The sequence below is a fragment of the Macrotis lagotis genome, chromosome 1 (genome assembly GCF_037893015.1).
Source record: "Macrotis lagotis isolate mMagLag1 chromosome 1, bilby.v1.9.chrom.fasta, whole genome shotgun sequence".
In the NCBI taxonomy this organism is placed as follows: Eukaryota; Metazoa; Chordata; class Mammalia; order Peramelemorphia; family Peramelidae; genus Macrotis; species Macrotis lagotis.
Genome location: NC_133658.1, coordinates 411,107,092 through 411,122,520, shown reverse-complemented (window position 1 = coordinate 411,122,520; position 15,429 = coordinate 411,107,092). Strand labels below are relative to the sequence as shown.

Sequence of the window (15,429 nt, the reverse complement as noted above, 5' to 3'; positions counted from 1 at the left end):
TCTAGACTACAAAATTTGATGTCTGGATTTTTCTTGGGGAATGATGTGTCTTTGTGGGTAAAAAAGTTGCTTAGTTAGGTATAGATGGACAAAGAATAGAGCTATTTTTCCACATGAGAACTTAGAGAAAAAAAATGCACTCCTTTTCTAGGCCTTAGGCAAGGGTTAAGAAATATAAACTACTTCTTGTCTCTACTTGGGAATAGGAAAGTAAGTACAATTTTCTAAGTGAGAATAGATTAATATCTTTTTTTTTTTCCAGATCAACAAAGCTTTTATTTTTTCCAATTACATGCAAAGATAGTTTTCAGCATCCATCCTTTGCAAGCTTTTGAGTTTCACTTTTTTTTTAAGTTTTTACAAGGCAAATTGGGTTAAGTGTCTTGCCCAAGGTCACACAGTTAGGTAATTATTAAGTGTTTGAGACCAGATTTGAACCCAGGTACTCCTGACTCCAGGGCTGGTGTTTTTTCCACCGCCACCTAGCAGTCCGAGTTTCACATTTTTATATCACCCTCTTTCCCCTCCCTCCTCCCCATCACAGCAATATGATATAGGTTGTAAATGTACAATCATGTTTAATATATTTACATATTAGTCATGTTGTGAAGAAGAATTAGAACTAAGGGGAAAAAATCATGAGAGAGAAAGGAACAATGTAAGAGAAGTTTTAAAAAGTGAACATAGTATGTTTTAGTCTGCATTTGGATTGCATTGTTTTTATTCTGATGTGGATGTCATTTTCCTTAACAGATCTCTCAAGTTTGTCCTTGATTACTGAACTGCTGAGAGGAGTTGCATTCATCATAGTTGATCATTTCACATTGTTGCTATTAATGTGTACAATGTTTTCTTGGTTCTACTCATTTCACTCAGCTTCAGTTCATGCAAGTCTTCCCAGGCTTTTCTAAAGTCCAGCTGCTCATGATTTCTTACAGAGCAATAGTACTCCATCACATTCATATACCATAACTCATTCAGCTATTCCCCAATTGGTGACCATTCCCTTACCTTCTAATTCTTTGCCTCTATAAAAAGAGTTGCTATAAATATTTTTGTACATGTGAGTCTTTTATCCTTTTTTATGATTTCTTTGGGATATAGATCTAGTAGTATATATCAATCAAAGGGTATGCACAATTTTATTGCCCTTTGGGCATAGTTCATGGATTAATATCTTAAAACTTTACCACTTCCATCAGTGGTACCATTTCCAATATTCTTATGCTTAAAACTCTGGGATTATCTTTGATTCTTTCTGATCTATCTCTCATCTTTCAGGACCAATCTATTATTAGGCCTCTTTGGTCATATATTCCAATGGATCCACAATCTGTATTTTCCTTCCTCTCAATTTTTATTTGGCAATATCTTTCTCATTCATCTCCTCCTTTTTGTTCTTAATGCTACCACCTTAGTTCTCTGGAACTATTTCGATGTCTGCATTATGGAATACCTGCTCACAATCACAAAATAAGATCTCTGTTTTAGAAACATCACTTTTGCAGCTTTGTGGAAGATGCACTGAAAAGACATTAATTATACATCTTTGCCCTTCAGATATCACTTATGACTTTGTTTTGCTCAGTGTACTTATCACAGTTTTTGAATTTTAGTTATCTTTGTTTATGTCATATTACCTTATAATAAAGGTATAAACTTTAAGAGGACAGGAACTATATCTTATCTATACTTGCAGCTCTCTCAAGATCTAGCTTAGCTCAGCATATAATAAGAAATGTTTGTAGAATTATTGTGGTAGTATTACTGCATTCTGAAGAACATAGTGTATTGATACTGCCATGGAATCATGATTTAGAGGCAGAAGGAATCTCAGAGACCATATAGTCTAACTCCTTCAGATAATCAATATTTATTAAGTACCCTATCATGTGGCAGACACTGTGCTAAGTGTTGAAGTTACAAAAAGAGGCAAATTACAGTCTCCACCCTTAAGGAACTTACAATTTAATGGGAGAGACAGAGACAACATGCAGACAAATATAAACAAAGCAATCTATATATAGGATAAATAGGGTATAATTAAAAGAGAGAAGGCTTCTTGTAGAAGATGGGATTTTAGATGGGCTTTAAAGGAATGCAGGGAGGTCAGTCATCAGAGCAGAGGAAAGAGCACATTCCAGGTATGGGGGACACCAGAGAAAATTCTGAGTTGAAATGGAGTGTCTTGTACATGGAACAAACAGGAGGCCAATGTCCCTGGATCAAGTAATACATTTGTTGGGTAGTAAGGTGCAAGCAAACTGGAAAGGTAGAAGGGGGTTAGATTATTAAAGGCTATGAATATCAAATAAAGCATTTTGTATTTCACCCTAGAAACCATAGGAATTCTGTGTGTTTGTGTGTGTGTGTGTGTGTGTGTGTATGTGCATGCACATGTGCATGTAACATTATTGGACCTACACTTTAGGAAAATCACTAGTGACTGAATGGAGGAATGAGGAATGGATTGCAGTGAGGAGATAATTGAGGCAGGCAGTTTTGTAAACAGGTTATTTTAATAATACAGGTGTGAGTTGATGAGGTTCTGCACTAGAGTTATAGCAGCATCAGAGGAGAGAAGGGGATATGTTCAAAAGACATTGCAAAAGTGAAATCAATAGGTCTTGGCAAGATATTGAATATGGAGTGATGTCTCCTGGACCTTCAGTTTGAGTTGTCTGAAAGATATTTGGAGATTGGATGTCAGCCATGAGTTTGGGACTGAGACCCATGAAGACCAATGATTACAGAAGTAATTAAAACCAGAGGTGGGATTTAAATCTAAGCCCTTCTTAAGAGACATGGAGAGTGACCCCCTTCTGGGGAGTGACCACACAATGATTCTCATGTGATGTCTTCTAAAAACCTTGAAGAAAAGAAATCATAGAAGAAAACAATTTACATCTCTTATAAAACAGATCTATTGACATGTTTCACACAATATGCTGGATCATTCATAACTGGGACTATGAATGGCTACTATAGTTTTACTGGCTAAAGCACCAATTATATTGACAAATATGTACATTACTTCATGTAATACTTGCATTACCTACCTCCTAGGGTTATAGTGAGGAAAGTTCCTTGTAAATATATAGTGTTAATTATTGTTAACATCAAAATAATAATTCTTGTACTTTCTATTGCATAGGCTTATTGTGAAGATGCAATAATTAATAATGTAACAATAATGCAAGTAAAGAACATTATTTTGAGACATAGTGAGTGATACCAAACCCTCACCTCTCCTCTCCTATCCATTGCTTTCTGATACAAATTGAGGTTGTTATTCTGAGTGCAGTCAACCTAATCATTATGCTATTTGAATCTGAAATCAAGTTTTCAGCCTACTGGAGTATGACTCAGATCAGTATCAAGGTCAGAAAGGTACAGTGTCTGGGGTGGAGACATGTTGGACTTGATGGTTTCTGATGGGTTTTTCATTCCTTCCTATTGCTCCTTGGGGAATATACACTAAGTTCTTCCTATTGAAATCCAAAGGTCTACATTCATTACAATAATTACTCATTTAACCATGTAATGAAAATCTTTCCCACCTAAGTGGTGGCACTTAGAACATCTATAGACATTGTCTTTCACTTTCAGTAGACTTCAAAGAAACTTTTTTTTGGAGGCTGTGGGATCTTCTAGCTGTGAATAACTCTATCCATTTACTCTTCTAATTGGTTACTGAGGAAGAAGATCTGGAGATATGGGACACTACACCTAGAAGAAGATAGTTTTATATTGGGAACCCCTCTGAAATGTTTGCCTCCAAATAACAGGATATAATCTCAGTAAAGGGTGAGAAGGCCATCCTTCTCTATTGTAACATAATGGCATCTCTTCTGGAAAACAGCCCTTCAGGTGGTAAGATTTTTATTTCTGTGAGAGGGAGTTATTGACAACTCAATTCTATCTTCACATAATAGCATCAAGGGGTGCCATTCCCCATGAGGAGCTGGGACTCAAATAATCAGACTTTTATTCAGACTACTGCCAGCTTTTGACTCTCTTGTATGTTTCCTTTCTTTAGCTTAAACCCTGAGAACATCAAATGCCTGGAGAAATTGCAGTATCAGTATCTCTCACTAAGAAGGCGATGAGAGTGGTAACTCAGAGCATAAATAACTGACAGCAAGAGTAAACACTTCTATCAGACCCATGACCGAAGAAAGACGACCATCAGAAAGAAATCAAAGTTGAGTGTTTATTAAAAAATATTCAAAGCAAAGTTGAAATGTGAAATGGTTACTTAACAGAATGATCAAACTATCTTAATGAAGCTTCTCTAACAGTCTTCTGACTGGCTAAAAAATGGTTATAAGTAAGATACTATATTTTGTTCTAATCATTTTGTAACATAATACTATGATTCTCTAATGTTCAGCATCATCTTCTCTGTGTGACACTAAATGACCTATTCTATATCTGATACATTTTATATATTAATATATTTTATCATATTATATATTATACTATATATTACATATTATAGTAATATATTTTATATATTAATATTTATATATTAAATTAATTACTTTTATGTTTTCTTAGTGCTTTGGGTTTATAACTATTTCTATATTCTCTCAGGGATGATAAGAAGCTAGGTGGTGCAGTGGATAGTAGGGTGACCTGTTAATCAGAACTGAAATGACTGAACAACAAAACCCAATGAATATGAGAATGGAGCTTATTTCCCCTCCTGAGAAGTCAGATTTTTCCATCAATAAATCCTGAGGAAGCCACAATAGGTAGGTAAGGGGCAAAGACAGTTTCAGCTCACCAGCCCTGGGGCCTCAGTCAAGCAGTTTCCTCTAAGCACAATTCTAGAATTGAAATATGGAATATACATTGATTTGGAGCTCATACAATGTATAAATCCACAGGACCAAATTATAACATACATTTTTCTAATTATTTAAAAGTAAAATTCATTGCTCATATATTTAGAGTCAACATGATTGTGAATAGCTGGTCCCTAAAATTAGACCAGAGGAGCCATGATACTCTTATAGTTTTACCTTTGTAAGCAATGAATTGGAAAGTTAGGATTCTAGCCCTGTTCCAAGAGAGATCATTTTCTCCTTTGTGGATTATAGAGCTGTCCAGAACTCTCATACCAGGATAAGCAAAAGACAAGGCAAGCCTTAGGTGTACATATAATATGAGATTAAATTAGATTCTTTAGTATCTGGCTGTTTTTTTTTTTAGTTCTCCAGCCACCTGAATGAGTGCCTGTGATAAAACAAAGAAAAAATAACAAAGAAAGTCTTATTACTTGCCACTTACCCCCTTTAGTTTTTTCCCTCACTAGTTACCTTAGAAGGAAATTGTAGATATTATCAATATGGCTATTTCACGGGCATTGTGTGAGCTGTGAGCAGAATAGATGAGGAGGAGAATTAGAAGGAAGCCTCTCTGTGTGGTATTGTCTTTCTTTTTCAAAGACCTTCTTTTACATTTTTCCTCAATATCAAACCATGGAAAATTTCCTTATCTTAGCAAATAGGTAAAAATCTCTAAATTTCCTAAGTGTATGAAGGTATAAGCTACTTACTCCTTCTTAAGGAGGTTTTTTTACCAATAGAAGAAGAATATTGGTTATTTGAGCCATATATATTATATGGTCAATTATATAGTCAATACAGAAAATGAAAAGACTTTAAAAAAATAAAGAAATGTAGACTCACTGAGAATTTCAGAGTGAAATAAGACACAGAAAAATAGAAACTTCACCATTGTTCTTAGGAAACAAGGAGAAGCTACTATTTCTTCTGTTTTTGTGTTGACATTCATTCACCATCAAGTTGATGGTCACAAAGGCATTCACAGCAGCAGCAGTTGTGTGGGAATCAAGAGGTAACTGTTCTCCTATCCTTGCACACGTCACAGCATGTATAACCCAGGATCCCAGATAAAAAACAAGGTGCTAAAGTTTGGTTTTTGTCTCAACTTCTGAGTTAACTTTTTACTCTCCTGAACCAATATCCCAGTAAGACCTTTACATTCAGGCATTATTTTGCCTTGGATCATACTAGACCCCTTTAAAACATTAATTGATATAATTAAGCAATATTAAAGATAAAAATCACTTAAATAGTACATATCAGTTTGTTTTGGGTTTCCAATTCATGATTTAAATCTCTCCACAAAAAAAAAAGCTGTTTTGGATTTAAATTACTTCCAAATATACATAGTGCTTAAGAACTTTACTTTTTTCGGATTCTGTTCTCTAGACTTCGAAGTTCTCATATTAACTCTAGACATTCCAGATAGCATAAAGCATTCTTTGACTGGCTGCCTTAGTGATTATAGGACTAAGTTAAGTGCAGAGCAAGCATATTATATACTCAAGTCACAAAAGCCCATTATACACTAAGAACAAGCAAAATTAGACTGTATGAAAAATGGCAATGCATATATAAATAACTATGCATAGTTAACAAACTAATGCATCAACAACCTTGCATTATAAGCACAGGTAGAAAAAAGAAGAAGCATATTCAAAAGTGCAGTAATTATCTCATGCATCAATGAACATATGCAATTACATGAAAAGCACACATTACAAAAGCATTATTAGCATTGTCCTCTGAAAATGGGTAAATATTTCTCTGGGGCAACTAGATGGTGCAGTGGATAGAGCACCAGTCCTGGAGTCAGGAGGACCTTAGTTCAATTCTAGACACTTAATAATTACCCATGTGACCTTGGACAAGTCACTTAACCCCATTATCTTGAGAAAACCAAAAAAAAAGAAAATATAAACATCAGTTTGGCTAGAGACTGGTCAAATATGCCTATTTCCCCTATGACCTTCTGATCTATCTGCCCCTACATTTGAACTAGGTTTTGGAGTAGCCTGGTTATAGTCATCATCACTGTCTTCCTATGTTTTTAAATCTTAATTCCAAGGACTGAGCCTGGCTGAAGTTCTAAGAAGAAAAGATCTTATCTCTGGTTTCAATTTTCTCATCCTATGGTTGTGGGGTTAGATCTTTTCTTTTTTATCTGAATGCTAATGACTCTTCAAAATTAAATGTATCACTTCTTAGAGATATTTACCTGGGAGACAGCATTGTTTTTTTAGTTAAAAATTACCTTAAAGGGGAGGCTAGGTGGCACAGTGGATAGAGCATGGGCCCTGGAGTCAGGAGTACCTGAGTGCAAATCCTACCTCAGACACCTAATAATTACCTAGCTGTGTGGCCTTGGGCAAGCCACTTAACCCCATTGCCTTGCTAAAACTAAAACTAAAAAAAAAATTATTTTAAGTATTCATATGTACTTAGTCCCAAATGTCTAAAATTAATCTGGCAAATTGGAAGTCTAATTGGAGAATAAAATCTGAAAAAAATAAAGTTTTTAAACCCTGGGTAGATTTGGAAGTAATTTAAATCCAAAATAGGCTTTTTTTGAAGACATTTAAATCATGAATTGGAAATCTAAACCACACTAAAATAGATTTTTATCTTTAAAAGACTAAGGGGTCTAGTATAATCTAAAGCAAATTAATGTCTGAATGTAAAGCTCTTCTGGGAGACCTCTTTCTGGTTCATGACAGTAAAAAGGTAAATCAGAAATAAAAAAATAAACTTTAACATATTGCTTTTTAAGATTGCATGAAGTTTGTAGATGGAGTTTTCAGAAGAACGAAGTCCAAGACCATCATACTGGAAATAGGGAAATTAGAAAAAGAAATCCTAAACTAAATTCATAGCCATGACTTGAGGCTGGTAGAACAAGGGACTTGTAAGCAGAGTAACCTTTTTCTTTTTTACCCTCTCAAGTAGAATAATTATTACTTATATAACTTTTGTTCTAATTTCTATTAGCTAACCTGTAAAATAATTCTACTGTATGAGACTAGCCCATTTGTACCTAAGGTAATCCTTCTATACCTTGCTCCAGTGCTTGACATAATATATGTAAGGGAGGAAATTGATGTAGCCACTGTATATGTGGTTGTTCAATTTTTTTTTTCGAGTGCAATAATCTTGCTGTAATTGCCTCATTTGCCTGCTACATAATATTGAGAAACCAATCAAGACCCCCAAAAAGCAATATACATTGACTCCTTTTCTTTAATGTTCAAGGTGATTTTTATTCAAATGATTAAATGCTATAGTTGTAGACATAATTTATTTGTTTTTAGGATGAGTTGAGTACCATGCTATTTAGGTTAAGTACCATACTATTAAAGGAGACTGAAGAAAAATCCAAAGAAAAACTGTTGAAAGATTTTTGAAATCATTAATTTATATTCACCAAAACTGTTATTGAAAGTCCAGGACTTCTTGAATATTGAGTTCATGTATATCAGTGAAAAAGAACTTTTGCTCCTATGGCGGTTGAGGAAAAAGACCAGGATAACTATGTTAATAAAATCTTTCCTGTACAAGAGAAGAGAATTTACCTTTCCACATCCTGACAGTGACTATTGCCTCTGAAACTGTAAAATTAATTCATTTTTTTTTTGTGTGTGGGGCAATGGGGTTAAGTACTTGCCCAAGGTCACAGAACTAGTAAGTATTAAGAGTCTAGGGGTGGCTAGGTGGCCCAGTGGATAAAACACTGGCCCTGGAGTCAGGAGTAGGTGGGTTCAAATTCGGTCTCAGACACTTAATAATTACCTAGCTGTGTGGCCTTGGGCAAGCCACATAACCCCATTTGCCTTGCAAAAACCTAAAAAAAAAAAAGAGTCTGAGGTCAAATTTGAACACAGTTCTTCCTGACTCCAGGACTAGTGCTCTATCTTCTACACCATCTAGCTGCCCCACAAATTAATTTTTGTTGAGTATATTACTGGAAGTAAGTGGAAAAAATTTAGCTGGCTATGTAAGGTCTATTGTTACCTAAATTTTGCAGTAGCCCATTTGCTTGACTGTACCACAAATATGTAAAAGCATTTATGTAGAGTATACAGATGTTATAGTAGTTGCTCACAGAACCACTGCTGATTTACATAAAAACCTTCAACTGGCTGTTTCCTCCCTGGACCTGCTCATCCTTTATTAGTCAACTTGGTGACCCTGTGATCCCAGGGGTGGAGTGGGGAGCTCATCATAAAGTGCCAGACTTAGTAAGGACATTAGAATTAGCCCTACTGCTGCTTACAGGTGTCTTGCTCTACCAGTAACAAAGATGCCAAAGGTTTGTGCTTTGAATATATTCTTTAAGAAGGTCTGATAAGGCCTGAGCATTCTATGGTCCCAATCAGAAGTGAATTTGGGCCTACGAGTGGCTTCTAGAAAAGAAAAAAAGATAGATGGCTATAAATCCTATGCTGGTGATAATAAAAATGACCCTTTTTTTAAACATCTTGATTTTCTCATTTTTTTCTAAGCTGATGGCAATCTTATTAGTATAATTAGAGACCTGAATGTCTTTACTGCCTAAGAGGGGTAGAGATTTAATTGGTTACCTTTGGGATAAAACAACATTGCTATTTCAGTGTGGAGTGTACATAAAGACCTAGAAAGAGACCATTAGTTTGTACAGTTAAAAAAAAGTCACTGTCCTTATAAGAAAAACTAATTGAATCAGGTCCAGGTGAGCTTTAGAGAGTTTCACATTATATTTGCACTTAGGCAATGACATGAACACCCTAATCTCTTCATTAACAAGGGAGAGAGTTAAACAGACTGAGACTCTCATAGGGGACAGTGCATTTTCTTCAATGACAGTTTTTTTTTTTTTCTCACTGAGTACAGTGTTTGGCAAATAGTGAGTTATTGAGCTATTGAATTGTGGTTCGTGAATGACATTTTCACTTATCAGTCTACATAAAGAACCAAGGATTCCTTCATGAGTCATGCCTGGAGACTGTCAGATTGGGAGTAGATTACCTCACAATGCACCTGGCATACCAATGATGCAGTTAAGGACATCTGGATCCTAAAATAGGGATGCTGGAATGGATGAATGTAGAATTAGTTAATTCTCCATGATATATATCAGTGATCAAGCTCCTAAGACAAGTTAGGGTTCCTGGAGTGTTTGTTATAAAATAGGAAATTCTTGGAATTTCTGACCTTTATAATCATCCAACCACAGTGGGCATAAAAATTAGATATATAGATGTGGTTACAGTACATAAGATTTATTGAGTGAAACAAAGAACAAGAAGTATACACCCCAGGTATAGGTTAGGGGTATATTATAAATATATAATTATAATTTAATTTATTTAAAATTAAAAATCAAATTCATTTGGAAAAAGCAAAAAGTCAAGAATAGCAAAGGAAATAATGAAAAATTTAAATGATAGAGGCTTAGCAGTACCAAGATAGTAATTATCAAAATTATCTGATACTGGATAAGATATAGAAAGGTAGATCAATGGAATAAAGGAAACATGCAATTTATGGCTGCAAATAAATAATATAACCTTGTATTTGAAAAGTATAAAGCAATGTGACAGAAACTAGAAGTTGTACTGGCCAGATGAGCAGCAGAATAATGCTTCTTCTCAGCTCTATTTATCTTTAAATTGGACTATTTTGGTCACAGAGAGCTTTGCCAATATTTTTCCTAATACTGAACCATCTCTACCTACCTGGTATAAATCCTACCTGATCATGGGTAGTCATAAATTTTGCATCAATATTCATTAAAGAGATTGGTCTATAATTATGTTTGTCTGATTGAGTCTTCCTGGTTTAGGTATCAGAACCATATTGGTGTCATAGAAGTAATTTGGCACAACTCCTTCAATTTTTGAATTAGTTTATATAGAATTGGAATGAATTGTTCCATAAATGTTTGGTAGAATTCATTTGTACATCCACCTGGCCCTGGAATTTTTTCTTAGGGACTTTATTGGTGATTTTTTTCAATTTCTTTTTCTGAAATGGGGTTAAGTATTTATTTCCTCTTCTGTTAATTTGGGTTTATATTTTTGTAAATATTCTTCCATTTCACTTCCATTCACTTTCACAAATTTATTGGTATACAGTTGGGCAAAATTAGCTTTGCTGATTTTAATAGTCTTCTGGTGACTATTCAAATTAAAATGTTGCAGGCTCAAGCATGTTATAATAAAGGGGTTTTATTTCTATCCACTGAAAATTTTCTGTACTCCAACAAATAAAATAATCTTCACACATTGCAATGTTGTCAATCTTATTATGCTTACTACTAAACTGTTACAGAATTTATAATAATTATCTTCATCTCATTTTTGCTACTTTCTTTATATTATGTCAAAAGGTAGCTAACTCAATAATTAGAGTGTAGCAACTAGAGTAATATATAGTGATACTGACCACATCTAGCCTGAAAAACAAGACCACAAATTAATGAAGGAAACAAGCATTATTAAGGACCTATTATGCGCTAGGCACTATGCTAAGTGCTTTACAAATATTATCCCATCTGAAACCCACAAACAACTCTGAGAAGTAGATGCTCTTATCCCCAATTTATAGTTGGGGAAACTGAGACATAGTGAGCTTAAGTGACTTGTCCAAGGTGTCACATTTAATGTGTCTGTTGTCAGATCTGACAACAGTCTTTCTTATTGTACGCTTATTGCTCTATTCCCTGAGAAATATAGCTGCCTAGAATTCATGAATAAATTTTATGCTTAAGATTGATTTGTTCTGGGAATAAAAGAAGTGAAAGCAGCATACCAAGTTACCCCTTCCACTTCCCTATTCCCTCTTTTGGCTAGATTATAAAATAATAGTATAGTGCTTTAGTCTGAAGTTCTTGGTCCAATCCAAATAAGATTCCCATCAGTCTTTCTTTAACCATAAATTCTGAAATAATGTCATGTATTGAAAAACCATCCTTATCAAAAGTCCAACCAATTGGTACAGAAAGGGCCTTATTCAGTGTGTAGATGTCTTTTCTCTGATGAGTAAAGATCAGAATTAGAAAAAGAATTTGATCACTTTAGTTAATAGAAGAAATCATCTTTGACCTTCTAGAAGAAGAATTATTTGAGAGCATGGTTCCAGAGTAATTGAATAGTTTTAGAAAACTAATTCTCTGAAGTATGACAAAAGTTAAGGATTACTATTTTCTGTAATAAAAACAAAGTGGTAATTTTAACTTTTTTACCTAAATTTTGTAACTATTTTTATCTTATTGGGGAATGTTGTCATTATGTGTGAATATTAAATATTGCTAATAGAAATGGCATGTCAGAGATATTTGTAAAGGCAGGATAGATTCTTTTTTGCCTTTGGATTTTGTTCTTTTTTTACAGATATTTTTAGAATTAGAATAATTTAATTCATAAATTTGTATCTCTTCTGCCTCTAGTGCAAAGGTCTGATTTTTTTCTTTCATATTACAGAAAATTTAATTTTTCTTCATTTAACTGTAAGGTCTAGGTTACTGGAAGCACATGGTACCCCTTCTGTGCACTATAATGCTCCTCAAAGGAAAAAAATGACTATCACCTGGAGGATGCAAGAATCATGGTCTGGTTTTTCAGAAGGTATAGAACTTGAGGGAATAGCTCAGACAATGTAGTTAGTATCATCAGCATTAGAAAATATTTTGTTTTGATGTTTTAAGTATCAACCTTAGAGGTCAATATAATAGGATTTATGGATATTTGTTTTATGGTATAAGTCTTTGTACATGAGTAATTATAAGTATTTTTGCATTTAAGTATTTCTTTTGTTGTAGAAGTAATCAATATCTAACTTAAACCTGGTCTATTTTGTATATTAAGCATACTTTATATAGGATACTGTATCTCTTTTTTTAGTGTGATTCCAGACATATGTCATTCCTGAGATCTGCTTCAAAGATCATACCTGGAATTCTCCTGAGAATATAATTTAATAAAATTAATAGGAAACAGTGAGAGTATAATGAGTTGAGACAGTGAGAAAAAATTCTCTAAACCAGGCTCCCCAAGATTAACCTTGGTTTGTGGGAGCCCAAAATCCAGAGTCCCCAAATCAGACATTGATGCTCTAGCCCCTTTAGCTAGTATCTTTCTTACACCTATATGTGAAATGTTGTTTCTTATTTTTAGATTTTCAGGATTTTAATGATAATTATCTTCAAGTTGTCCTAGAAATATCCTGTTTATGCATAGTTGTTTGCATCTTTGTGTCCCTTAATTGTGATCTCCTTGAAAGTAAAGATTGTTTTTTTTAAGCTTTTTATGTTTTTTTCTGTTTTTTTCTTTCTCTTTCTCTTTCTCTTTTTTCTTTTTTCTTTTTCTATTACTCAGCACAGTGGGAAGCACACAGTAGACACTTAAAAAATGCTTGTTTTTCTGATAGTGCATGACAAGTTGTTGTTGTTTAGTAAATGCATATTGATTGATATGTTCTTTTTTTTTTTTTTTGGTGATTTTGTCACTCCCAGGAGTTCAAATTTCATTTCTATGAACATTATTTCTATGTCTATATATTAAATCTTGGTCTTTTTCCTTAGTCATATTGTCCCATTAGATATTTTTAATTTTATGCCCCATCAGCATCGCAAAGAAGTTTTTAAAATTCCAAGAATATATAAAATGTCCAAAATCTGCCTTGTCTTTTGCCCCAAACTCATTTCACTTCTTAATTTTCTAACTTTTTTTTAAATCAAGGATACTATTTAGTTACTCAGATTTCCTTCCTCATTCTTGATTCTTGAAACCTCACATCCCAAGTTGCCCAGACGTGTTGATTCTATCATTATAATAACCCTCACAACCATTCCCTTCTCTCCACTTACATAATCACTACCCAGAGTTCAAGGTTCCTTGTCTGGAATTTTGCAATAGCTTCCTCAGTGGTCTCCCAGACACATCTCTCCACTCTATGGGCCATTCTTCACATAGCTATCAAAGTGAAATTCCTCTTTGCCTCCCAAAAGGTCTGATTGTGTCACTAATCTGACCAAAAAAATCTACCAAATTCTCTATTGCCTCTAGGCAATATAACTTAAAATGTAAATTCTTCTGACTGGCATTAAAAACCTATCTTCAGCCTTTAGCCTTCACATGATCATTTTCAAGCATTCTGTTTTGCAGTAAAATTGGCTATTTGCTGTTCCTCATGCAGAATATTCCATTTTCCATCTCTGTGCCTTTTCTCAAACTATCTTGAGTGATTGGAATTCATTCCTACCTCATCTCCAGTCCTTAGAATCTCCAACATCTTTTAAAACTTAGTTCAAGTGCTACCTTTTTCAAGATACTTTTCCAAATTGCACTATACTATTAGTTCCCCTTCCCCAATATATTATTTTGCAATAATTTATGTGCCTTTGCTATTTGACCCATACAAATGTGAGCTGTTTAGGGAGAGGGACAGTTTTGGTTTTGCCTTTGTGTTCTCACCACCCGGCACATGGTAGGTGTTTAATAAATATTTATTGACTGATTATAGGTCTGAACCAACCTTTTCTATTTATCTCTTATTACTTCATATTGGTTCTACCTTTTGTATATATTTTTAAAAACATAAATTTTAAGTTATCTCTTATTACTTCATATTGATTCCATCTTTTGTATATATTTTTAAAAATATATACATTTTAAGTTGGTCTATCATAATCTCTTGGTAAGTTGATTGATTTTGATTAATTTTTTTCTTCTCTTTTTTGTGTGTATTTCTGGTCAGTGGAGGGGAAAAGAGAATATGTTGGAAATGAAGATCATATAAAAACAAGGGGAAAATTAGGAAGCTAAAAGATTTAAGTTTTAAAATTCCAAGTTGGTTTCCTATGACTCCATATTATTGATCTTAACAAATCCCTTCCTTTCTTTCTCATCAAAATTGCATTTCCCTTTTTGTGCATAGAATTTCATTTAAAAATACCTAGAATATGTCCTTGTCCATAATATAACTTTAAAAAACATTCTGGAGAGTTTTTGAATTTAAGTGAATAACCCATTTTGAATTATATAGAAATACAGTAATTCAAGTGCAGTCCTTCACTATTATACATATTTCTAATACTGTAGGTTAAATAATATCTTTTGGTTTCAATATGAAAATGCTAAGATAGCTTTATCTTGATATAACAGTTTTAACCACAACTCCCCACCAGGTTGATATATAAAGCTTGGATAGAAATATAAAGAGTCCATATCCACATTGTGAATTTCAAAAGTATATTTGTTGATGTCCTTTGAGCTTGACAGAGGTATGAGTTTAAAGTTTTAAAGAAAAAACTAGGTACTAAGAGATTTTTGGTGATATTTAAATTGACCCTAAAGAAAAAAGAAAGAAAATTTAATAAAGTCAGTTTAGAAATTGACTTTAGGTAAATTCTAAGAGGGAGAATGGTTGTAGGAGGGAGGGGTGATAGTCTATTAAGTGGCTGTTTGTCTATTTAAAATTTCCTAATATTTCTTATGAAATATTTCACAGTAAAAGGCCAAAAAAGTGTCTGTAGGAAATGTGCTTGACTCAGAATGCAAAAAGAAAAATAAGTCCAAGAATCATTAACTTTTTATTATGC

General features: G+C 33.8%; 1 protein-coding gene across 1 annotated transcript in view; it reads left to right on the top strand.

Annotated features, from left to right (window-relative positions):
* The window catches only part of LOC141506235 (protocadherin alpha-8-like), a 300,051-nt gene extending 295,623 nt beyond the window's left edge, over positions 1-4,428 (top strand). Inside the window, exon 5 of the mRNA XM_074212804.1 lies at positions 4,040-4,428. Coding sequence (XP_074068905.1) covers positions 4,040-4,044 — 5 coding nt within the window. The 3' untranslated portion in view covers positions 4,045-4,428. The remainder of the gene's footprint in view (positions 1-4,039) is intronic.
* Positions 4,429-15,429: the final 11,001 nt, after the last annotated feature.